This window comes from Mobula birostris, chromosome 6 (assembly GCF_030028105.1).
Source record: "Mobula birostris isolate sMobBir1 chromosome 6, sMobBir1.hap1, whole genome shotgun sequence".
NCBI classification, from domain to species: domain Eukaryota; kingdom Metazoa; phylum Chordata; class Chondrichthyes; order Myliobatiformes; family Myliobatidae; genus Mobula; species Mobula birostris.
The window spans coordinates 156,556,954-156,583,633 of record NC_092375.1 but is presented as its reverse complement, the minus strand read 5'-3'; the positions used below and the strand labels follow the sequence as shown (position 1 = coordinate 156,583,633).

Below are 26,680 nucleotides of genomic sequence, written 5' to 3'. Positions count from 1 at the left end.
GTGCACCCCACTTTCAAAGTGAAGCATGCTTCCTTGGAACATGCTCTTCCAGTATTTTTCATATCACCAGTAAATCTGGAAACTTCACTTACTGTTCCTTCCTCAATGACTTAAGACGACAGAATTGATGGCTTTGTGGTCAAGTTTGCATATGATACAAAGACAGGTTGAGGTGCAGGTAGGTTTGAGGGTCTGCAGAAGGACTTGGACAGATTAGGAGAATGGACAAAGAAGAGGCAGATGGAATACAGTGTGAGGAAGTATATGGTCATGCACTTTGGTAAAAAGAATAAAGGTGTAGATTGTTTTCTTAATGGGGAAGAATTCAGAGGTTCAGAAGGACATGGGAGTCCTCATGCAGGATTCCTTGAAGGTTAATACAGGTTGAGTCAGTGTTAGGGAAGGCAAATGCAATGTAAGTATTCATTTCAAGAGGACTAGAATATAAAAGTAAAGCTGTTTGGCTGAGCAAACTCAATGGGCTGAATGGCCTAAGTCTACTCCTATATGTCTTATTGTTTTATGGTCTTATGGAAAAGGAATCGATATTCTTGTCTACTTTTTCTTATGTTATGGGGTGTGCCTGAGATTTGGTCGTGAACTACCTTCAATCCATACACGGGTTTAAAACTGATGTCTCTATATATTAACACAAGATGATTAAATTGTTGAAATCTAGGAACTGCTAACTGAAATGTAACTGTTGGGTTGAAATAATTAACTGGAGTATTCAGCTCAAAGTTTGAGCTTCACTCAACTATTTTCAATGAAAGGAGACACACTAGACCAACCATCTTAGAACTTTTATCTGCCTTTATTCAATCTTCTCAAGAAGCTTTGCATCTTCTATATGCAAAGCTGTAATATTGAATTTCATACATGAACTGATAAGTGAGTGTTGAAATTGAAAAGCTTAGGGCCTTTTCTCACTTTGACTCACAGAATTGGTAAGGTACTCAGGATATACTGTCACCAGATGGACAGCAGTGGCTCACGAAGGTATCACCTTCTCATGAATAGGGAAAAACAAAAAAAAAAAATGGCCTTGGTAGTGATATCTGGATCCTGGAAAACCAATTTTTAAAATACGGTTGGGTTCCTTCCTTGAAATATTTCTTTATAAAATGAGGCAGATCAACTTGATATCAGATAACTAATTAAGATTAGCTTTCTGATCATTTTTATTCCTCCGACCCTCTGCAAGGTATCATGTAAAATTCTTAGCTGTGTGAACATGACTCTGTTGGTCTTGTGACTCACCCAGTGTTTAAACAGAGTCGGAAGGTCCTCAACTAACTTGCATAGAGGCATTTTTGTTAATCTTACAGACCATACTGCATCGTGCCTCCTCCTGAACCCTCCAGGCATTGATTATCAGTTTGACCAGTACTGACCATGAATTAGAATGTTGCACTTTTAATACGATTATATTATTTGCAGTGATAGTTTTCAAAAGGGAAATCCATCCGTGCATCTGTCTCAGCGGGAGTGTTCTTTGGATAAGCCATGTTTGCTGTACTCTCCCTCGGTTTCACAGTTCATGATTCCAGATCTCTTCATCACTTATGACCACCTCAGAGTGACATCTTGAACACAAGCTGGTATGATTGGCTTAGAATGATAATTCCTCACTGCAGGCCTCTTGGCCATAGTTATGATCCATCGTTTCAGTTCCTCACATAAAAATGTTTATTTTTTCACTTCAGCTCAGGACTTATCCCTAGAAATATATTCCCAGATTTGTTCCGATGAAGTATTTTCTGACACCAACGTCAAATCCACAGGACGATATTTGCTGACTACAAATGCAAACATTATCTGTCATTGCTGGAGGCCCTTTTGTATGTGGAAATAGCACTCTTGATATTTCACAAACTGTCAAGCCACAAGGCTGTTGACCTGGCATGGTTATGATGCCTTGTCTCACATACTGTATTATAACAAGTGGAGTATCAATATCCTTCGTTCAAGAGGCTTTTCCCTGAATGACCTGTAAACATTATCGCCCAGTGAATGGAAGTTGGGTTAGTTGTAAACAAGTAGCTTCGTGGGTAGATTTGAAATATAGATGACTAATGTAAAAGGCAGAAAAGACTGCACTCATACTGTTGAACTTTATAATTGAAAATTTGAAACTATAGTACTTCATACAATTTTAAAAATTATATTGTCCTCACCAGCTTAATCTGTTTAATAGAGAGTTTCTCGTTCTTCATGCATACAGACATTCATATTCTTTAATTATACATTATGTACAAAAAGAAAGTGGAAATTTTATAAGCTGCATATCCCCACACAGGCCACACATCACTTCCTGGAAAAATATTCAGAACTACTACTATTTAGCTTTAATGGCAGTGCAATGGATACTTTTTGGATCCAAAAACATCATGAAGCCTGCAGAGGAAAAATCTGTGAAGTATTTGCACCAAAGTCCCACAGTCCAATTAAAACACATTCAAGCTTTTAATCAAATTGGCTTCCATCCTAAGCAAAATCTATTTGGTGCTAAAGGAAACTGATCTGTCTCTAACCTTGTGTCCTCTACAATCCTACACCAGGGAAGGGCCTCCCCGCAATCAGCGCAAGGGGTTGGTCATGGGTGACGCAGTGTGAGGTTTAAAAAGACCTCGGGTGCTTTCAGCCTTTTTCCCTCGGTGGGCAGAAACCAGAGTGGGGCCAATAAAAAAGGAGTAAGCGGAGCTGACATTATTACGATTAGGGATGTAAGGGGATAGACACTCCAAAACATATGGAGGAGCAAGATTATTCAAAGCCTTATATCCAATTAAGAGTATTTTAAATTGATCTCCTAAAGGACATAGCAGCCAGTGTAATGATGCCAAAACTGGTGAAATGTGCTCAGATTTTCTTTTGGTTAAAATTCTTGCTGCTGCATTTTGAACAAGCTGCAGCCGATATTATGTCTTTCTTAGGCAGTAAAAGAGTGCATGACGGAAGTCTAAATGTCCATAAACAAAAGCATGTGGCAATTTTTCTGCATCTTCAGATGTTCTAAGGAATGAAACCCTTTCAATGTTCCTTGAATGAAAGAATGCAGTCCTAATAATAGGGTGAATATATTTTTTTGAAATGCAGCTCTGAGTCAATAACAACACCTAAATTCTTTACTTCTGGTTTGATTTGTAAGGCCAGATGACCAAATTTCTAAAATTCACACATTTTTATTGTTACCAGTAATCAAAATTTGTTTATTTAGTTTTAGGAAATTGGAACTTATCCACTCTGTAAAGACACCAGACCAGCGGGTTTACAGCCTCAGGGTCATCTGGTGTATTAGACAAATACAGCTGTATGTCATTTGCAAAACTGAATAAGCAGCCAGTGTAAAGAACCCTTGTGGTTGTTCACCTCAATAATATGTAAACTGTCTTGGATACTGTTGGGGAGGGGCGACCTAGCAGGAGAAGCCACAGAGACAGAGTCTGGTGCTGTGTCTCAAAAGAGAAGGCAGGAGAGAAGAGGACTGCAGTTGTGATAGGGGATTCCATAATTAAAAGAGCAGAGAGGAGATTCTGTGGACATGAAAGAGACACTCAGATGGTATGTTATCTCCCAGTTGCCAGCATCAGTGATATCTCAGTTCAGGTCCATGGCATTCTAATCGGGGAGAATGAACAGCCAGAAGCCATGTTACATATTGACAATAACGATACAAGGAGGAAAAGGGAGGAGATCCTGAAGAGAAAGTATGTGCAGTTAGGTAGAAAGCTGAGAAGCAGAACCTCCACGATAGTAATCTCTGGATTGCTGTCTGTGCCACGTGCCAGTGAAGGTAAGAATGGGATGATTTGCAGATGAATGCGTGCCTAAAGAACTAGTGCAGGGGATGAGAAAATCTGCAGATATTGCAAACCCAAGCAACACACACACACAAAAAGCTGGAGGAACTCAGCAGGCCAGGCAGCATCTATGGAAAAGAGTAAACAGTTGATATTTCGGGCTGAGAGCCTTCATCAGAACTGGGGAAAGATGATGAGAAGTTAGAGCAAGAAGGTGTGGGGAGGAAGGAAGAATTACAAGGTAGTAGGTGATCAGTGAAACTGGGAGGAGGGAGGGGTGAAGTAGAGAGCTGTGAAGCTGATTGGTGAGATAAGGGGGAATCTGATAGGAGAGGACAGAAGACCATGGAAGCAAAGGGGGGGGGGGGAGGAGCACCAGAGGGAAGTGTTAGGAAGGTAAGGAGATAAGCTGAGAGGGGGAAACAAGAATTGGAATGATGAAGAAGGGGTGCATTTACCACAAGTTTGAGAAATCAATGTTTCATGCCAACAAGTTGGGAGGCTACCCAGACACTACAAGGTGCTACTCCTCCACTCTGCTCTGAGTGTCGACTCATCGCAGCAGGAGCTGACCACAACAGAGTCACAGGTGAAGTGTTGCCTCACCTGGAAGGACTGTTTGGGGCCCTGAATGGTAGTAATGGAGGTGACAGGGCACTTGTTCAGCTTGCAAGGATAAGTACCAGGTGGGAGATCAGTAGGGAGGGATGAATGGACAAGGGAGTCACATAGGGAGCGATCCCTGTGGGAAGTGGAAAGTGGGGGGGGCAGGGAAAGGTGTGTTTGGTGGTGGGATCATGTTGGAGATGGCAGAAGTTACACAGAATTATGTGCTGGACTTTTACACAAGGATCGCTCCTTACGCAACTACCTTGTTTATTCATGCCCCCCACACCCCCAATGATCTCCAACTGGCACTTACCCTTGCAAACTGAACAAGTACCCTACCTGCCCCTACACCTCCTCCCTCAGCACCATTCAGGGCCCCAAACAGTCCTTCCAGGTGAGGCAACACTTCACCTGTGAGTCTGTTGGGGTCATCTACTCTAACCTCCCGGTGTGGCCTCCTATATATCAGTGAGACTCGACATTAATTGGGAGACTGCTTTGCCAAGCACCTACGCTGCATCTGCCAGTAAAAAAGGGATCTTCAAGTAGCCACCATTTCAATTCTACTTCGCATTCCCATTCTGATATGTCCATGGCCTCCTCTACTGCTGCAATGATGCCACACTCAGAATGGAGGAGCAACACCTTATGTTCCTTCTGGGTAGCCTCCAACCTGATGGCATGAATATCAATTTCCCTTCCTTCCAGTATTTGCCCCTACCCCCTTCACATTTCACATTCCCCATTCCCCTTTCCCTCTCTCAATGTATCTCTGTCACCATCTCCCCTTGATGGAAAGCGCTTTAAAAACAATCCATAGGGCCCAGATCTTCATCATCTTGGATCTATGGAGCGCACACAACCTGCCCTGCATCCGCCAGGGTAAGGAATGGAAGATGAAGTTCATAACACCCACTGGCCACTACGAATACTTGGTGAGGCCTTTTGGGCTTTCCAACTATCCAGCCATTTTCCAAGCCTTCATCAATGAGATCCTCTGAGACATGCTACACAGGTATGTGTTCATCTACCTTGATGACATCCTCATCTTCTCCAAGGACTTCCAAGACCACAACTGTCATATCCATTCAGTGCTTCAGCATCTCCTCAAAAACCAGCTGCACTGCAATTTAGAGAAATGCCATATCCACACCCCAGTCATTTTCTTCCTGGGTTACATCCTTTCATCCCAAGGCATAGCCATGAACCCAGATAAAGTGTGCGCCATCATAGAATGGCCCCGACTACACTCCCTCAAACAGCTACAGTGCTTCTTAGACAGCTCAAATTTCTACCGCTGTTTCATCGTAAACTACAGCCAAATCGACACTCCTCTCATCTCCTTCGTCACCTCCTTTGTGCCTTCTTCTCACACAACTTCAACTACACAGCACTGTTATGGAGCAAGAGACAAGGAGTTACTCACCAATAAATGGGCCTTGGAGGAACGGAGATATTGGCTGATAGGAAATACTGAGCCCTTCCTGATCTGGACTGACCCAGAATAGAACCTCATATCCACAAAACAAACCCACCAACTCAATCCATGTCAGGCTCACTGGGCCCTCTTCTTTGAGCAATTCAATTTCACCATCTCATACCGACCCAGCTCAAAGAACACTACGGTGTCTGCCCTGTCATGACAGCTCGACCTAGCTGAAATGAAGATCAACCCTCAGTCTATCATTCCATCCTCTCAGATCCTCGCTCTGATCATCTGTTTTAACCAGTATCGCTAGGCCCTACAACACAAGCCTACTCTAGCCAACCACACGTATGTGCCAGCAGCTGTCCGTTCTGAGGCGTTCCAGTGGGCCCACTCCTCACCTCTCTCCAGTCATCCAGGCACACGACAGACCCTGGTTTTTCTGCGTTGTCAGCTCTGGCGGCCCACCATGATCACAGATGTACATCAGTTCATCACCCTACCCTCAATGTGCCCAATCCAATCCTCCAACCAGCAACCCTCTGGGTTTCTGCGGCCCCTACTGGTCCCCTGAAGCCATGGTCACTTATTGTCATGGACTTTATCACTGGTTTGCCACCTTCCGATAGGCCCATGGTGTTACTAGGTTCAAATATGGCCCAAGTGTGGAGTGAGAGACACTGAAGCAGGTCAAGAGTTCACAGACTTTAATACGAGCAGAGTTAAAGGGAAAATAAAACAATAAATGCTAGGCCAAACAGGGCCGTTAACTAAAACTCTCAAAAGGAAAACAAAGCCTACACTGCGGCTGAAAAGAATATCTAAACATTAAACGAATACCACTAGTCTTCACAGCCAGTTGACTTGGAAGTCCATTATCTCAGGGAAGGCCAAATGCAAAACAGCAGCGAAGTGTTGCTGTGCTCTGTCCAAGTATCGACAAGCACTATGACGACAAGTATGGAGTTAAATACCATCACAGTTAAATAGTAATTAGCTGACTCATGCAAATTCACAAGTGCAATTACCATATCTACTGCACTGCTGAATCCGTGGTTGTGACACATGGTGATCATGATATTGGTGAACTGGTTCTTCAAACAGCTCACATCGTTGCCCTCCCAAAACTTCCGTCAGCCACTGAAATGGCAGATCTATTTCTCCAACGTGCATTTTCCTCCACAGCTTCCCTCAAGACGTTGCTTCAGACTGGAGCCCACAATTTGCCTCCTGTTTTTGGAGAGCCTTCTGCACCCTCCTCCTCACCACAAGTGAGTTTGTCCTCTGGCCATCAGCTGCAGGCCAGTGGTCAGTCAGAAAGAGCCAATCAGCGAGTGGAGAAGATTCTGCTACGCAAGGCTGCTTCTAACCCTTCCACTATGGAATTGCATCTGCTTTGGGCTAAGCTGTCCCACAATCCACTCACCTCCTCTGCCACGGTTTGTCATCCTTTGATGCGCTTCAAGGCAACCAACCCCCATTGTTCCCGGCGGAGGAGCCCATAGTGCAGGTCCTGTCTGCAAGGGCCCTGGTTCACTGCTACCTGAATGCTGGAGGAGGGCATGGAGGGCCAACCGCCAACCATGCCTACAGCTGCCAGGCCGATCACCAACTGCGCCTACTGCCACCAGGCCAATCGCCGCTGGTGCCCAGCCAGACTATTGCGGACTGGGGTACGTGTCTGGCTGTGCACCCAATATCCACCCGTGCACAGCGACTCCTACAAGCTCTTGCCCTGATTCATTGGTCCCTTTAAGATCACCCATTGCATCAACCCCAGTCACTTACCATCTCCAGCTGCCTTTGTCCCCGAGGATCACATCTACCTTCCACATGTCCTGCATCAAGCCCATTGTTCAAGAACCACTCAACCCCCCTGAGCCTGCACCTTCAGAACCAAGGATGGTGGATGGTAGTTCGGTGTACACAGTTTGCCAGTAGATGGATTCACATTTCAGTGGACTGGGTATGCAGCACCAGATCAATTGAGAAGGGTACAGCCCAGAGGAGAGATCTTGGTTGCCACCCAGTTTCATCTTGAAGCTCCACCAGATCCATCCAAATCATCCTCGGCCATCAGGTGATGGCCATAGGTGGGGGGTATTCTGTCAGGCAGGCACCTCCCAGTCCCCACCCAGTTAACAGGAGCCACCTGCCACTCATTTCTAACTCATTACCTGCAACCTATTTAAACCCAGCTCTCATCCACAGCCCTTGTTCAGTCATCAAACCAGCCAGCCTCAGCCAGTTGCTCCTTGCCTTCAGTTACCTTGTTGCCATGTCATGCTAAGTATATGTTCTCTTTTGTTTTGTGGCTAGTTATTTTGCAATTTATTAGTAAACTATTGTCTCTGTTACTCTGCTTTTGGGTCAGTCCTTCTCTACATTTTCCTGACAGATGTCTAACAACTGTAAACGCAAGTTCATCAATGATTCTCGTTGAGTAAATCTACTAGGAAAGCACAGGGCCTTGACATGCAGCACTATTGATTTATTCTTTACCAAAGGGTACAAGATAAAAAGAAATAGAGGGACCTAAGCAGAACACAATTATCAGAAGCTGTTAAACATAATATAGAAACGTAGAAACATAGAAAATAGGTGTAGGAGTAGGCCATTCGGCCCTTCGAGCCTGCACCGCCATTTATTATGATCATGGCTGATCATCCAACTCAGAACCCCGCCCCAGCCTTCCCTCCATACCCCCTGACCCCCGTAGCCACAAGGGCCATATCTAACTCCCTCTTAAATATAGCCAATGTACTGGCCTCAACTGTTTCCTGTGGCAGAGAATTCCACAGATTCACCACTCTCTGTGCGAAGAAGTTTTTCCTAATCTCGGTCCTAAAAGGCTTCCCCTCTATCCTCAAACTGTGACCCCTCGTTCTGGACTTCCCCAACATCGGGAACAATCTTCCTGCATCTAGCCTGTCCAATCCCTTTAGGATCTTATACGTTTCAATCAGATCCCCCCTCAATCTTCTAAATTCCAACGAGTACAAGCCCAGTTCATCCATTCTTTCTTCATATGAAAGTCCTGCCATCCCAGGAATCAATCTGGTGAACCTTCTCTGTACTCCCTCCATGGCAAGGATGTCTTTCCTCAGATTAGGGGACCAAAACTGCACACAATACTCCAGGTGCGGTCTCACCAAGGCCTTGTACAACTGCAGTAGTACCTCCCTGCTCCTGTATTCAAATCTTCTCGCTATAAATGCCAGCATACCATTCGTCTTTTTCACCGCCTGCTGTACCTGCATGCCCACTTTCAATGACTGGTGTATAATGACACGCAGGTCACGTTGCACCTCCCCTTTTCCTAATCAGCCACCATTCAGATAATAATCTGTTTTCCTATTTTTGCCACCAAAGTGCTTAACTTCACATTTATCCACATTAAATTGCATCTGCCATGAATTTGCCCACTCACCCAACCTATCCAAGTCACCCTGCATCCTCTTAGCATCCTCCTCACAGCTAACACTGCCACCCAGCTTCGTGTCATCCGCAAACTTGGAGATGCTGCATTTAATTCCCTCATCCAAGTCATTAATATATATTGTAAACAACTGGGGTCCCAGCACTGAGCCTTGCGGTACCCCACTAGTCACCGCCTGCCATTCTGAAAAGGTCCCGTTTATTCCCACTCTTTGCTTCCTGTCTGCTAACCAACTCTCCACCCACACCAATACCTTACCCCCAATACCGTGTGCTTTAAGTTTGCACACTAATCTCCTGTGTGGGACCTTGTCAAAAGCCTTCTGAAAATCCAAATATACCACATCCACTGGTTCTCCCCTATCCACTCTACTAGTTACATCCTCAAAAAATTCTATGAGATTCGTCATGATTCGACATGATTTTCCTTTCACAAATCCATGCTGACTTTGTCCGATCATTTCACCACTTTCCAAATGTGCTGTTATCACATCCTTGATAACTGACTCCAGCAGTTTCCCCACCACCGACGTTAGGCTAACCGGTCTATAATTCCCCGGTTTCTCTCTCCCTCCTTTTTTAAAAAGTGGAGTTACATTAGCCACCCTCCAATCCTCAGGAACTAGTCCAGAATCTAACGAGTTTTGAAAAATTATCACTAATGCATCCACTATTTCTTGGGCTACTTCCTTAAGCACCCTGGGATGCAGACCATCTGGCCCTGGGGATTTATCTGCCTTCAATCCCTTTAATTTACCTAACACCACTTCCCTACTAACAAGTATTTCGCTCAGTTCCTCCATCTCACTGGACCCTCTGTCCCCTACTATTTCTGGAAGATTATTTATGTCCTCCTTAGTGAAGACAGAACCAAAGTAATTATTCAATTGGTCTGCCATGTCCTTGCTCCCCATAATCAACTCACCTGTTTCTGCCTGCAGGGGACCTACATTTGTCTTTACCAGTCTTTTCCTTTTTACATATCTATAAAAGCTTTTACAGTCCGTTTTTATGTTGCCTGCCAGTTTTCTCTCATAATCTTTTTTCCTCTTCCTAATTAAGCCCTTTGTCCTCCTCTGCTGAACTCTGAATTTCTCCCAGTCCTCAGGTGAGCCACTTTCTCTGGCTAATTTGTATGCTGCTTCTTTGGAATTGATACTATCCCTAATTTCTCTTGTCAGCCACGGGTGCACTACCTTCCTTGATTTATTCTTTTGCCAAACTGGGATGAACATTTGTTGCAGTTCATCCATGCAACCTTTAAATGCTTGCCATTGCATATCCACCGTCAATCCTTTAAGTGTCATTTGCCAGTCTATCTTAGCTAATTCACGTCTCATACCTTCAAAGTTACCCCTCTTTAAGTTCAGAACCTTTGTTTCTGAATTAACTATGTCACTCTCCATCTTAATGAAGAATTCCACCATATTATGGTCACTCTTACCCAAGGGGCCTCTCACGACAAGATTGCTAATTAACCCTTCCTCATTGCTCAAAACCCAGTCCAGAATAGCCTGCTCTCTAGTCGGTTCCTCGACATGTTGGTTCAAAAAACCATCCCGCATACATTCCAAGAAATCCTCTTCCTCAGCACCTTTACCAATTTGGTTCACCCAATCTACATGTAGATTGAAGTCACCCATTATAACTGCTGTTCCTTTATTGCACACATTTCTAATTTCCTGTTTAATACCATCTCCGACCTCACTACTACTGTTAGGTGGCCTGTACACAGCTCCCACCAGCGTCCTCTGCCCCTTAGTGTTACGCAGCTCTACCCATATATTCTTGGTAGCATCAGCACTGGTCATTTATTAACTAATAATCAGCTGTGTTTAATTTGTAAAAATATAATTGCCCAATTCATGCAGCTAAATTAATTAATTTGACCTTGCCATTTGACTTGCATCAGATCTGCCTCAATGTAATCTAAGGAATAGTTCTCATGGAGTCATAGTGCATCGCAGGAAGAAAGCAGTCCTCCGGCCCATCTGATCTCTGCCAAACTAGTATTCTGCTCAGTCCCATCGACCAGTACCCAGACAGTTGTTCTCCATACCTCCCATCCATGTACTTATCTAAACTTCTCTTAAATGTTGAACTTCAGCCTGCATTCACCACTTTCTCTGGCAGCTCATTCCACACTCTCACCACCCTCTTGGTGAAGATGCACCCCCTCATATGCCCCTTAAATATTTCACCTTCAGCCTTACCCCATGAACTCTAGTTCTAGTCTCACCCAACCTCAATGGGAAAAAAAATCTGCCTGCTTTACCCTAGCTATAACCCTCAATTTTATATACCTTAATCAAATCTCCCTCATTCTCCTACGCTCCAGGCCTATAACCGTTTCCTATTACTCAGGTTTTCAAGTCCCGGTAACATCCTTGTGAATTTTCTGTGTACTCTTTCAATCTCATTGATCTTTTTTCTGTCAGTAGGTGAACCAGAGTCGAGATTCTGGGGCAAAGAATGTGTTGCTCAAAGGTTGGTCCAAAATGATCGAATGATTTTGTACATACACTTCAAACAGCAACAGCATTGGAATATAGCAGTGACTTTTACCTGCCAATTTACTTCTGTCTTCTCCTGCGACAACAACAATCCAATCTCTCTGGATTGTGATTCCCATGGCTGTGCTCGCCAGATTTGCAATGTTACCGATCGTAATAACCAAAATGTAACAGAAAGTCTACAAAAAAAGTTAGAGAGATAACACTTAAGAAACAGTTAATTGAAAGAATTATGTTAATCGTTTTAAAGAGAACGGCACAAGTTTTACATTCTGGTTTACTTTGTGAGATTATTACCTGGTTTAAATGAATGAATGTTGTGTTTGAGCTTTTGTGAGAATGAAAAAGATTAAATACAGTGAATTTCATGTAAATATGTGAGATGCCTGCATGTAATTAAGTCCTAGTTTACAAAGACCCTTAGTACCTCTGGGACAAACCAAACTGATGTTTTACAGTGCAACTGAGCTGGGATTACCAAGCATTAAACTGGCAATCCTGCCCTGCAACCCTACTCCAGTCAATCCTGGCAAAAGACTGGAATTCTCATTAGGAAGTTAAAGGTTATTTATTTTATGTGCTTGTTCTTTTAATGCTTTTGATAACTAATGTTTTTAATTGTATTCTTATTTTTTCAAATTTTGTAATGGATACTTAAAAATTATTTATAATAAATATGACCTCTTTATCTCTGAATAGAGCTTTAAAAACCATTAAAAATACCTCCTGGTTTTTATGTATCTCAGACTCTACCACCCAAAGGGCTGCATTTCACGATTAGGGCCCCAGCAGTGTCTGTCTTCCACGTCAGGCCCACACAAAGTAAGTGACACTCCAAAACAAGCTTGCTGTCTTTTGTTCAGGTAAGATAGATTGCTACTAGTTCTCCGATTGTCCCCAGTTTAGAAGGCTTGATGTCATCCTAAAGGACCGCAACATAATTTACAGAAACCAACCAAGCAGTTTGACCTATTTAATTAGCAGTCTGCGCCATTAAAGAGATCACCTGAGGTCAATATTCCACAAGTTTGTCTGCAATATAACTTACGGTCTATATACAGTAGCATCTTAAATTTAATGTGAACCACGTAAGCAAGACTGTGTTTGTGAATCTAACCTCACCCATGACCTCCATAAACAGCATTTTGCAATGACCAAGAAAAGTGCTTGTTTGCTAAAATACTGGACAATAGGATAACACAAAGTCATAAAGTCTCTCCTGTGCTTGTATTTACTATATTGTTAACCAGCACAATGCAGGTTATTTCAAAAGCAGTAAAACAAAAAGCAGTGAAAAACCTTGGAAATTATCAGAATTTGATTTTACTCCAGTTCTGGATATCATTGAAGTAAAACTGCGAAGCCCCGTTTTAGCCCAGGACACAGAATCTGACATGCAACTCTCTATAACCCCTGGAGCTCATTTAAAATTGTACCCAAAGCTAGCAGTGGTGGTATGAGGCCAGTGGACGCAAAAGGAAAGCCACACAACTGTGACGGTTGCCCAAATGCAAAGAAACTCATCTTAGGAGTTGGATAACCCCTACAGCTGTTGATCAGATGGTAGTGAGGCAAGGGAAGTTGGTGAAGGATTGGAGGAGGTGCACGGTGGGGAGGAGGGGAGATCTAAATTTGTAAAGTTCTAGGGAAGTAAAAGAATCACCTGGCTCATAAGGAAATATTCAGACAAGATATTCATTAGAATCTGCAAGTGTCTGCCGAAGAATCTTTCAACGCTGTCACAGGTAAATTATGGGCCATTAATCTCAGAGATAAAAGCAGATATGCATAGATGGAATCTTATCCCCTTTTTAAGTTTAAATTCAAGGATAAATACTATAAAAATGAATATTCTTCCTCGGTTACTGTATCTTTTCCGTACTTTACCTGTGGAGGTGGATGATAATCAATTCAGGGAATGGGACAAATGGATTTCGCGCTTCATTTGGCAAGGAAAGAAACCTAGAATTCGATATAACACCTTACAGTTAGGAAAGGAAGGAAGAGGTATGGTTCTTCCTTACCAGAGAAATTATTTTTATGCCTCACAGATAACCCCTCTGTTATATTGGTGTAATAGGGAATATAAGGCTAGATGGAAGAAAATAGAATTTGGATTGGTTGACAGTTTTCCTCTACAGGCCTCAATAGCTGACAAAGGATTGATGGCCCAATTGGAAAAATTTAAAAACAGTTGGATAAATCTTACATTAAAAGTATGGCAGAAGATGGTTAATTCATGTGGAATTAATAACATGTTAAAACTCTTCAGATGGTGTGCATATGATACCGAATTCCTTCCCAACAGAGGAGATAGAAGATTTGAACTATGGATAAAGAAAGGTCTTACAACCTACCTCTCATTTATACATAAAAGAGTATTACAAAGTTTCCAAATCCTGCAGGACAAACATGGCCTAGAACACAATGACTTTTTTAGGTACCTTCAAGTACAAAATTATGTTAACCAGAGTTGTAGATATACAGACCTATCAACAGTAGAATTAGAATTTTTCAAGATTCTTAATTCGGCTTACGGTTCAATACCTAATAAATCAGTTTCTCGATTATATAATGCACTCTCCCATGCTAAAAATGTAAACGCATTGTACATTAAAGAGAAGTGGGAAAAAGAAGCGGGGTTGGTTCTTTCAGAGGAGGCTTGGGGGAAAATATGCAGCTTTCAGTGGTCTTCGACTAATTCTTTGACTTGGAGAGAACATTGTTGGAAAAATGTTATAAGATACTTCAAGACCCCATATCAGGAAAAATATAAAGATACAAACGTGGCGTGTTGGAGAAGGTGCAGCTCCAAGGAGGCAAATTCCATATTTTCTGGGATTGTCCTAAATTAAGTCTATATTGGGAAGATATTCATAGAACATTAGTTAAGGTACTTAGGACCCAGATACCTCTGAACTTTGAGACACTCTATTTGGGGCATGTATTGTTTCTTGAACAGAAGGAAGATATAAAGTTGATGCAGGCCCTTTTAGCGGCAAGTAAGAAATCAATCATTAGAAAGTGGCTAAATCTAATACCACCTACATTAGAAGATTGGCACAAAATTATCTTGGAAATATTTAAAATGGAAAAGTTGACTTACTCCCTGAGAATTCAAAAAGAAAAATTTTATCAAATCTGGAATAAATGGATTGAATATATAACCCCAATGCGAGCAGACTTTAGATGACTCTCCTAATGATTTATATTGTTCTTCTCATCAACACAGTAATATTGCTAACGTAAGCACCCCTAGTCTAAATGTTTATTGTTTTTGTTTTTTTTTTGGAAAATAGAGAATTAATACAAGTAAAGGAAAAGATTTGGGTAAGGGATAAAAAATGATAAAATTAAGTAAATAAGTACATAGGGGCCAGGAGCAAGTATGAACAAGTTAGGATATAAACACCTACAATGGTTGTTACATAGGCTTACATACAACATTCTGGACCAGAAGGAATGATCCAGAAGAGATGTATGGAAACTATTACTAATCCACTATTATTACTATTTTTCTTAACAATTAATACCATTACTTAGCCTAATAGATTAGAATTTCCACTGTACATAATTATCTATTTAAGTGTCTAATTTCTTTTTATATCATCTCAATATGTACTTAAGAATGTATAAATAATTATAGTTTTATACATATAAAAAAATGGAAAAGGTTATACATGTGAAAAAAGTACATGATACTTGTGAATTTCTTATCCAAATAAAAATAAAATTTAAAAAAAGGAATCTGCAAGTGTCTCTTCCGATGCTCATACTACTTCTGACAGCTGCTGGAGCGAGCACAGTTCACACAGTCTTTAGTTAAATTTTCACCAGGTCAGAACTTGCATCATTTGTTTCTAGAGGAGGATGATATTATCAAAACATATAGGAATTAAAATAGAGAGCTGGTGGGGTGGTGGGATTGTGCAAGTGCAGGCTGCTTGTAGAGAACTGTGGGGCAGCTCACCTCTGCTTTACAACACTGCCAGAAGCAGTACTGCTCATCTATCAGTAAACCATCAGGCTCTGCACCGTCTGAGACCTCATTTTGAAACATGAACCTTATTTACATTATTTCAGTCATGGTATAACAGTCAAAAATGCCAAAACTAAACCATGGAACAACTAATAGTTGAAAACTTACGAGTAGCCATCCTTGGAACATGGAGACAAGAGAAGGTTTGAACAGGAAGACCATCATCAGAATGATGCCACAAATGATGACTGAGATATTCTGAACAAGCAAGGATACTTGGGCAACTATCGTAGGAGTGAGAAAAGAATTGGTTATATTGAAATGAATCACAATTATTCACATATTATTTTTAGAAATTAAAAATCAATATATTGCAGTGCTGTGCTATTAGTTCACAGTTTAGATATTACAGGTTCACTGTTTTACAATTTTTGAATCAATAAATTAAGATATCATGCAAGTCATCAGAGATATGTCACAACTAAATTCTGTATGCCTAATTCCATCGTTATATATATTTTTTTGAAAAGCAAGGGAACAGAGTGGAATTTCAGTGAAATTATCAGTAGGTGAGATTTCATCTCATTTAGGATTTTTTACACTGCATTTTCTGAAATGATGTGGCCAGGAAGGATCATCAGTGGAAATATTCCAGCAAGACATGAAATCATGCACCTTCCCCAAGCCATATTTTCCACCCATTAATCAATTAATCAATACTGACCAATCACTGATGTGCATTCCAAGTAACTGAGGTTCTCTGCCAGCAAGTTATTCTAAAATGTTAGATCTTGTATATCTTTTTATTCCCTTTCAACTCCCTGGCATGTAGGTTGCTCTTTTTTTAAGTTTCTTGTGTAACAGAAATGACTGAAATAGCTTATCCAACTCCATTATTACAAATTGAATAAATAGTGTTGAACTCGATTCAATTTTTTTTTTTGTATTTTCCCTCTTTCTTTTTCACCATACTAATTAGCCATTCCATGCCAGTATCCACTGAAAGTGAAGTTCATTTTGTTAACTGGGAGATATTTATGAAAGACACAGATTTCATGGCATAAGCAGCAGCCATGCAACACAATGCAGAGCTTTTAAATTCACCAGGGCATAGAAATGACATTCCTAGAGTGGCTTTCATGTCCAGTTTCTATTCATTGTAGTAAAGGACGTGGTGTCTAGAAGTCAAAGTTCCAAAAGGCACGTAGCATTCAATAGTCTGAATTGAATAACACAACCTTTCAATTTTTAGTGAATGCAGCAGGCCAGGCAGCATCTCTAGGAAGAGGTACAGTCGATGTTCCCGGTCCGAAACATCGACTTTACGTCTTCCTAGAGATGCTGCCTGACCTGCTGTGTTCACCAGCAACTTTTATGTGTGTTGCTTGAAATTCCGGCATCTGCAGATTTCCTCGTGTTTGCGCTTTCAATTTTTACTACAAGTTGTCCTGGTCACTAGTCTCTAAGTTCTGGAATATTCTTGCTAATTCTGCTTTCAGATGACACTTAAACCTTTCTCTTTGCTCACGCCACTTCTAGCATCTCCTTGCCTGAGACTTACTTTAAACTCCACTGATGTCTTGCTATGATTCGGAAGCCACACGAGTTATTAATGTTGGAAATACAAAAAGCAAAATGCATCTGATTGTGCAAGTAGGAACAAAGCAAAAATGAGAACAAAGCTGAGGAGGAGAATCAAAACAAAACAGACTCCACTGTCAAACAGGAAGGAAATCGCAAGCAAAAGAAAAACAAAGTACTGTAACCACAATATGAGCTCCAAAATACTCCTAAAGTCTGAGCTAAACTCCTCTGTTATGCACCTTTTTAAACATGCTGACTTTGGAAATAGAACATGAAATATAGTACAGTACAGCGCAGTACAGGCCCTTCAGCCCTCTATGTTGTGCTGACCTTTAAACCTACTCTACAATCAATCCAGCCCTTCCCTTCCATATAGCACTCCATTTTTTCATCCATGTGCCTAACAGTTTCTTAAATGTCCCTAATATATCTGTCTCTACAACCACCCCAGCACACAATGCATGTACCCACCACTCACTATACGTAAAACTTACTCTGGCATCCCCCTATACTTTCCTCTCATCACCTCAAAATTTTGCACCATGGTATTAGCCATTTCCACCGTGAAAACAAGTCTCTGTCTGTCCACTCTATCTAAGCCTCTTCATCTTATACACCTTTATAGAGTCACCTCTCATACTCCTTCACTCCAATGAGAAAAGCCCTAGCTTGCTCACCTATGCTCATATGCTCTATGCCCCCTAGTCCAGGCATCGTCCTGGTAAATCTCCTCTGCACCCCCTCTAAAGCTTCCACATCCTTCCAATAATGAGATGACTAAAACTGAACACAATACTCCAAGTGTGATCTAACCAGGTCTTTTTTAGAGCTGCAATATAACCTCACGGCTCCTGCACTTAATCCCTTGACTAATAAAGGCCAACACACCACATGCCTTCTTAACAGCCCTATCAACTTGCATGGCAATTTTGAGGGATCTATGAACATGGTCTGCAAGATCCCCCTATTCCACCACACTTCCAAAGTGTGTTACTTCAAACGTTTCTGGGTTGAACTCCATCTGCCGCTTCTAAGCCCAGCTCCGCATCCTGTTAATGCCTCATTGTAATTATGATAACTTTCTATGCTATCTACAACACCAATGATCTTCGAGACATCTGCAAACATACTAACACTCCTTCCGCTTTGTCAGCCAAATCATTTATAAAAGTCACAAAGAGCACAGGCCCCAGAACAGATCCCTGTGGAACGCCACTGGTTGCCAGCCTCCAGGCGGAATACATTTCATGTGCTACCATCCTCTGCCTTCTGTGGGCAAGCCAATTCTGACTCCACACAGCCAAGTCCCCAGGCCTCCTGACCTTCTGAATGAGCCTCCCATGGGAACCTTGGTGAATGCATTACTAAAACCCATATATACCACATCCATTCTCTACCTTTATCCATTTGTTTCGTCACCCTCTCGAAGAATTCAATTTGGCTCACGAGGCACGACCTGCCCCTCACAAAGCTATGCTGACCATCTCTAATCAGACTATACTTCCTGAAATGCTCGTAAAACCTGTCTCTAAGAATCCTCTCCAACAGTTTCATAACCACTGGCGTAAGGCTCACTGTCATAATTCCCAGGGTAATCCCTATTACTTTTCTTGAACAAAGGAATAACATTTGCCACCCTCCAATCTTCTAGAACTGATCCTGTGGCCAGTGAGTACACAAAGATCATTGCAAAGGGCTCAGCAATCTCTTCCCTCATTTTCGGAGATATGTCTCATTCAAGGTATTAGAGATCTTGGAGACCTCTAGTCTCTCTGATTGCTACATCTGCGAGATGTGCATCTGGGTGTAGGTGTCGCCAAACAATTGGTACTAGAATGTACAATCATCACAGCGATATTTGATTCTGCGCTTCACACTCCCTGGATTACAAATATTAAATACTAAAAATAGTTAAAATTAGTAAATATTAAAATTTTAAATTATAAATCATAAATAGAAAATAGAAAAATGGGAAGTAAGGTAGTGCAAAAAAACCGAGAGGCAAGTCTGGATATTTGGAGGGTATGGCCCAGATCCGGGTCAGGATCTGTTCAGCAGTCTTATCACAGTTGGAAAAAAGCTGTTCCCAAATCTGACCGTACGAGTCTTCAAGCTCCTGAACCTTCTCCCGGAGGGAAGAGGGACGAAAAGTGTGTTGGCTGGGTGGGTCGCGTCCTTGATTATCCTGGCAGCACTGCTCCGACAGCATGCGGTGTAACGTGAGTCTACGGACGGAAGATTGGTTTGTGTGATGTGCTGTGCCATGTTCACGATCTTCTGCAGGATAAAGCAGTTCTGGCGCGGTGGTCTCCAGCTGGGTCAGTAGCTTCGCCAGGGTGTTGTTGATCTTTATCTTTCTAAATTGGAGACTTAGAAGGGTTTCTCAGGTATAGGATAGTGGAGAGGGCAGTTTACACGGGAGAGCACGCACAAAAGTACCAGTTACCGGCGCCATCTTTAACAGAAAAAAAAACTGGAGCTGCAGCTGGATGACCTTCAGTTCATTCAGGAGAATGAAGAAATGATACATAGGAGCTACAGGGGGATAGTCACACCTAAGTCGCAGGATGCAGGTAGCTGGGTGACTGTCAGGGAAGAGAAAAGGAATGAGCAAATAGTGCAGAGTACCCATGTGGCCATGTTGAGCCAAGTCATGTTTTAGCTGATCTGTCCTTGCCACGTGAGCAGCATTAAGCTGCATTTATTTTAAATTTCCAGTTGCCTTGTGAGGGCCGCACTTCACCATAAATCTCTATCTTGTTGACCTCTGCCTTAAGAAGGTGGAGTCTCATGGAGTGAAATAAGACTTTTAGATCTGCTAACATCTAGATCTTCTGTGAACACATCTCACACTAGTTGTAAAGCAAATATGTCACAAGAGCCACATATACCTAGGCACAGAGTTCTCTTCATTATTTTCCCAGTAAGGCTAAAACATACCATCTCAAACTGTTCATTGTCTTTACTTTGAAAGATGGTCTTTTTTATTTAAGGAAGCCTTGCATTTATTTTGTCTCTCACAACATATCCCTTGGCTCGGAACAACCAAGGAATAATTAAATCAATGTTGAAATGTTGTAGATAAGACAGAGAAAGTGTTGACTAGACTGTTTTATTCATTCATGAACTGTGGACATTACTAAGAACCTCAGTATTTATTGTCTGTCTCTGTGCTTTAAGGAATCTATTAGGAGTCAATCATGTTGGTGAGTCTGTAGTTATCCACTGGCCAGAATGGGTAGGAACAGTAGATTCTATTCCCCGTAGGACATTAGTGAATCTGATGAGATTTGACATCAATAGCGTTTCACAATTATCATGATTGAAACTGTCATTTGAACTTATTTTCCTGAAACAATGAACCTGGCCTCTGGTTGTGGTCCTGAAACTTAACCAACAGGCTACTTTACAGAATTCTTGGTGTTATAAATACTTGTACAAAAGTTACTGCAAATGTTATTCTCCATGGAACATACAAGGTTTAGGAGGAGTTTTGACAGAAATATGCAGGATTATGATGGGTTTAGATAGGATAAACAGAGAGAAACTACTAGACAGGTATATGGAGAAATTTAAGGTGGGCGGTTATATGGAAGGCAGGGTTTGAGGGTTGGTACAACATTGTGGGCCAAAGGGCCTGTACTGCGCTGTATTATTCTATGTTCTATGTTAAACTGTTCCTAAGGAATGAGGGCAAAAATGTAAAGAAATCAGCAAACAGTGCAGGGAGATTAATTCTGTTTTTTTTTAAATGCACAGAGTACTTTAATTGGAATTCACTGCCCTCAGTGTTGGTGAAAACAATCCAAGACTTCTGAGAGGGAGATGGACACGTGCATGAGAAAGAATGATTTGCAGGGTTATGGGGGAAAAAGTAAACAGGAAGAGGGTCTGATGGCACAGTCAGTGAGCCTGAATAAATACAGTCCGACCACCATCCGTCAGAACAATTTGATTTCTTAAAATGGAGTGTAACCACACAGCTTTTCAACCTAGAAGGCAGCAATACCATTTTTTAGTGAAATGATTGTTTATTAGGCAGGAGAACCCAGTAAAAAATTTTTAAAAGAATCTTACAGAAGCCTAGTAACCTTTTCATCACCCTTTAGTTCCACTCCAGCTCCCAAATGCCCCATTCCTGCACCACAACTTCTTCAAAGCCACAGCAGAGCAAATGTAATGTGGACTCTAAAGCAAAGAAGAGTCATGTCTTACGAAATCTCTAACATATTTAGCCAATCCAAACATAACTTAAACATCAGTGCGTCATTCAAGATCCACCAAACATTATTGGAAATTGATGAATATGTTAATTATCTGGGAATGAAAATATTTTTATATTCTTAAAGGAATGTGGGTTTTGCAGACTGAGCCAGCATTTAATTGCCCATCTGAAACTGCACTTGAGAATCACCAGGAGCGTTGCACTGAGCTGCTTTCATGGCGCACTGCAATCCTTAACCTGAGGATATACCCACAATGTCGTTAAGGAGAGGGCACCAGGATTTTGACCCAGTGACAGTGAAGGAACAATGATATTTTTCCCAAGTCGACAGTGTATGATATACCAACTTACTATCCAATAATACGCACTTAATTCATTTGGTATCTACAGCACACCTGTGAATTTCATTTCCGGAAAAGTCAAACTGTATAAGTGCAGTGGGCAAACTGAAGAAATAAATAGAGAAGTTGATTCAGTGAAGTTGAGACAAAAAAATTAGAGGACTCCAAGGAATAACAGATTTGAAATGCAAAGGCATAATTCGATGGATTAAAAAAAACCAGTAAAACTGACAAGTGACAGCCTAGTGATACCAGAGAATAGACTGCAATGAGAAAACATTCAAGTGTCTTGACTCTTCCATTTCAGTTCTGAACTCGGCCCAAAACGTCGACAGGTTATTCCTCCATAGAAATTTTCATTGTTATAAATGGTGGTGGTAGTGGGGAGAAAGTTCCTACTAACTATTAAGTGCTCCCTGTGGTATGCACCTCAAACAGCCTCTGACAACCAAGTCCAGCCCTGGCCTTCATGTGTGGCTTAGGTACTAAGCCCGGTGGAACCCGGCGGAGCTTAGTAAAAAAATACAGGGCTATTCAGTAGGGAAATTCTACGCGGTTTCTAGGGTAGGTTACATGGTCAGCACAACGTTGTGGGCCGAAGGGTCTGTAATGTTCTGTAGATTTCTATGTTTCTACTGACAGGAGAAGGGGCAAAGGCGGGTTACTGGAGCCTTAAAATAGTCGCTTGGTGCAGATGGGGCTTACCAGCCACGATTGGCAGCTCATCTAGAAGGAAAGCTCTGATCTCAAACCTCTGCTGCCTTGCAGCTATACCCCCCCCTTGGGGAAGGCTTCAGGAGTAAACCCCCAAGGGAAAAATCCACAGCTGGAGGCCCTAAGGCAGTCTGACACTGAGTTCAATGTTGACTGGCAACCCGTGCTGCCTGACCTGGTGAGTTCCTCCATTTTGTACATGTTGCAATGAAAAATATGTTTAACTTCTGAGCTTGCTGTTACATTTCCCTTATGTATACCAATACTATTGTTCTCGTGACCAGATACAGCTGGTTAACTATTCTTTCACTGGATAAAAATAACCAATGATCTTTTTCTAGTTTATTCTTTAAAGTAATATGAGTACTAAGCTGTAATAAAGTAAGATGAAACAATTATTTCTGTTCTTCTCTTGTTGAATTATTTTGTAGAAAGAATTTCAATATCATGTAAGCTTTGCATAGGGTTGCCATCTAACTAGAGATATCACATTTACTATTATTAAGCTGGATAATCTTTTCAATAAAATAATTTTGTTTAAAATTAAAGAATGCAAATTATGTTAATGCACAAAAACAGATAAATAATTTATGAAATCTTTTATGACAGGATCTTTTTTTAATATATCATTGAATAACGTGATGTACAAGTAAGAAGCAATCCACTTTGAATCTTTCTGATAAGTGATTTGGGGATGATTTCTTGCACTCTAATTTTGGCAGAAATGACTGTCCAAAATAAGTAGGTCATATGCTGAGCTAAAAGGGCCATTTAGTGCACACTTAGCACCAGACCGAATACTGATAAAGCTTGTACTTGCAACAGCTTCACAAGGGTTGACTGCCAATTAAATGCCAACTTCTGCTCATTAAGCAGGTCATATAGCATTGCTGTGGCTAGTGCTAATCCACTTGCCCTCTCCCAACAATGGCCTGCTAACTAGTGTAGATTTCATGCAAATCCTACAGGAGACACTCACATTGCACTTGCCGCTGGAGTTAAGAAATGGGCATTAAACACATTGGGAGATTTTCTGGAACAAGTGCTGGAACAAAGTTCATACTGCAAATTAGGACCAAAATTGTATCTGAAGTCCAGATTTTAAATAGAGTCTAATTTAGTGCAACTTAATGCACATTTTCACTGATGAATGTAAAATCTTTTGCCCTAACATTACAGCTCTTCCTCAGGAACTTAGACATAAAAATCACCAAACACTTGTGCACAGGTATAAAAAAATGTTGAACTTTATCTCTATAGACTTGAACAACTGAAGTGAAGAAATGTTTCCTCCAGTTGTGCAGGAGTAGGGTCAGACCCAACTTGGAGTGCTTCAGTTAAAAGCAAGATTTTAGGAAATGCATCTCAAGGTAATACCTGGGGTTGTTTAAAGCATTAAAATATGACAGATTTTATAACATTGCTTTGCATTCCTTTCATTTCGATAGTTGTAGTCCAATCTAATTGAGTTTCTATAATGACAATAACATTTTAGCAATAGAAATACTCAATATCTCACAGAATGGATTGTGTGGCACAACTTTGGATTTAGGCCATTTACATAGGAAAGAATGGGGTGGGGGGTCATTTATTTCTTCAGAGAATATGTTGGAATCTGGAACCCACCTTGCCCTCACACCAGAAATTGAGGATGGTGATTCATATCACATTTTTAAGGTTGAATTAAATACATTTTAATTGAGTAAGGTCTGGTTAGGGAAGGGTATGCATGACAATAGACAAAGCAAATAGAGTTTAAACACTATTTAGCCATGTCATGGTTGAATAGGTGAGCTATTTCAATAGTCTTCTCCTATTTACACGTCTTTGTAACAGGATACTAAACAAACAGTCTCGTATTAGTTAAAGTTATCTGAATTGTTCTAATCCTTGCACAGCATGTTGCCATTGCAATAAATGGCTAATTGGCTGTTATCTTTTTTCCAAATCTCTATATTTAAAAGGTTTGTACACAGAGGTAATGTGTAGTGTGCCAGTTCATACCTCTAAGTCTGGGCGTTTTGTCCACCCAGTCACCAATGATAGCTCCCAGCAATAGGACTGACCCAGCTACGACCAAACCATAGACAGCTGTCAGAAGCAGATTGTTGCCATAAAGTTCCACCAGAAATACCGCCACAGCAAAGTGCCACATTCTATCTCCCTGTAACAAAGCACAGACTCCATTTAGCACAGATCACAAATTGAAGTGCAATTTTTAGCAAATTAAGCATCTTAACTTGTTTCCATTCAACAGAATTTTAAATATGATTAAGAATAAACATCTTTATCACTGACTTCAGGCTGAAAATGATCTGCAGGCCAGCAACTTGTTTAGTCCATATAACACTAGGCAGCAATTTTTTTTCCAGAAGTGTTGATTCCTCAGAATTTTTCTGTGGTTATGATAGACTGCTTGAAGCCGAATGCAAATATAATTTCAGACTACTTGTATCACATACGAATTTAGAGAAACAAGAAATTAACTTTCATTGAAAATAATGTGCTTAATTGCATAACAGAGCTGACACTTTGCTGTAGTTCAACTAAGCTAAAATGTTTTGTTGATCATTTTCATTTGTATTCAGATTCTCAGGCTTCTCACTTAAGTGTCCAACAATAATCAGCCAGCATTGATGGATTCCAGTTGCCCTGATACCGTTTCTCCATGACCTCAATGTCCTGGAGAAACCTTTCACCATGCTCATCACTGACAGTGCCAAGATTTACAGAGTAGAAATTTAAATGGGAATGCAGAAAATGAATCTTTATTCACATATTGCACTGCATGGTTTCGTATGCTTGAAACATGTTCTGAACCAGTTGCATGAAGTTTGGTGTACTGCAGTTGCTAAAAAAATTTTCAACAACATCCTTGAGTGCCTTCCATACGATTTTCTCTGGTGCCTCATTAAGTTCTTCAAATTAGCAGTCACCAATAACCTGTTTGATCTTTGGACCAACAAATAATGCCTTCCTTAATCTTGACATCAGTTATTCTGGGAAACATCGGTCTCAAATATCAAATTCCTTGTTCATCACTTTCACAAAATTTTTCCTTAAGCCCTAGTTTTATATGAAGAGGAGGCAAAACTATTTTTGCTGGTTCTACAAGTGGTTTATGAGTCACACTTTTTTTGCCCTGGAACCAACTGCTTACAGAGTGGCCAATCCTTTTTAAAGTAATGAGATTCTTTAGCACGGCTGTCCCATTCACAAATGAAACGACACTGCTTGGTGTATCCGAGCAGCATTCCCAAGTACCAGCAAAACTACTTTCAGATCACCACAGGTGTTCCAGTTGTAGTTGCCATACTGTTTGTGTTTCAACGAGATACACAAATTTCGGTAGTTTTCTTTCATGTGTACTGCACAGTCGATTGGTATTGAAGGGTGGACATTGCCATTGTGTGGCAGCACAGCTTTCAAGCTTAACACTGAAGGATCAATAAAAATACACCATTGTTGTGGGTCATGCTGGAAACCCAAAGCTTACAATGTGGCTAACAGTTTAATTGACTTGAATTATGAATTGCAATAACAAATATAGATGATTCCAAAACAAATTGTGCATGATTTGAAAATTTCACGGTGATATTTATGATCAGTAGCCCAAAATCCATAACATACACCCAAAAGTATTCAGGAAGCAAACTCTTTGTTATTCAGTGTAATCAGACATCACCGAGCACACATTGCCTGAGAAAATGGGGCTGGTTATTGGCCAGTGTAATGGAAGAATTGTACCTTCTAAACTCAGATTGGACTTCTAAGGGAAATGATTCAAGAGTGATCCTTTCAGCATTTCAGCATGTTGAATATTCAGTAAAATTAAGATTCTTTATCAGAAAATACATTTATTGGATTTATTACTATTCTTTTAAAAACTAACTTTTGAAATAATGCTCTAGACATGTTTAACACCTCTGTGTTATGCACAGCCAGTTGACTATTCATGGGTCAGACTGAGCACTGATGGAATGGAATCAATTATTGAATCACCATCTCACTGCTACAGTAAATCTTCTCAGGAACTGGTTTCCTACAT

General features: G+C 41.0%; 1 protein-coding gene across 1 annotated transcript in view; it reads right to left on the bottom strand.

Moving 5' to 3' along the window:
* slc40a1 (solute carrier family 40 member 1) overlaps positions 1 to 26,680 on the bottom strand; it is a 57,435-nt gene that overhangs the window by 13,321 nt on the left and 17,434 nt on the right. The window contains exons 3-5 of the mRNA XM_072261698.1: positions 24,637 to 24,796; positions 15,937 to 16,052; positions 11,842 to 11,968 (exon numbers count right to left, since the gene is read on the bottom strand). Of these exons, the coding sequence (XP_072117799.1) occupies positions 11,842 to 11,968; positions 15,937 to 16,052; positions 24,637 to 24,796 (403 nt within the window). The remainder of the gene's footprint in view (positions 1 to 11,841; positions 11,969 to 15,936; positions 16,053 to 24,636; positions 24,797 to 26,680) is intronic.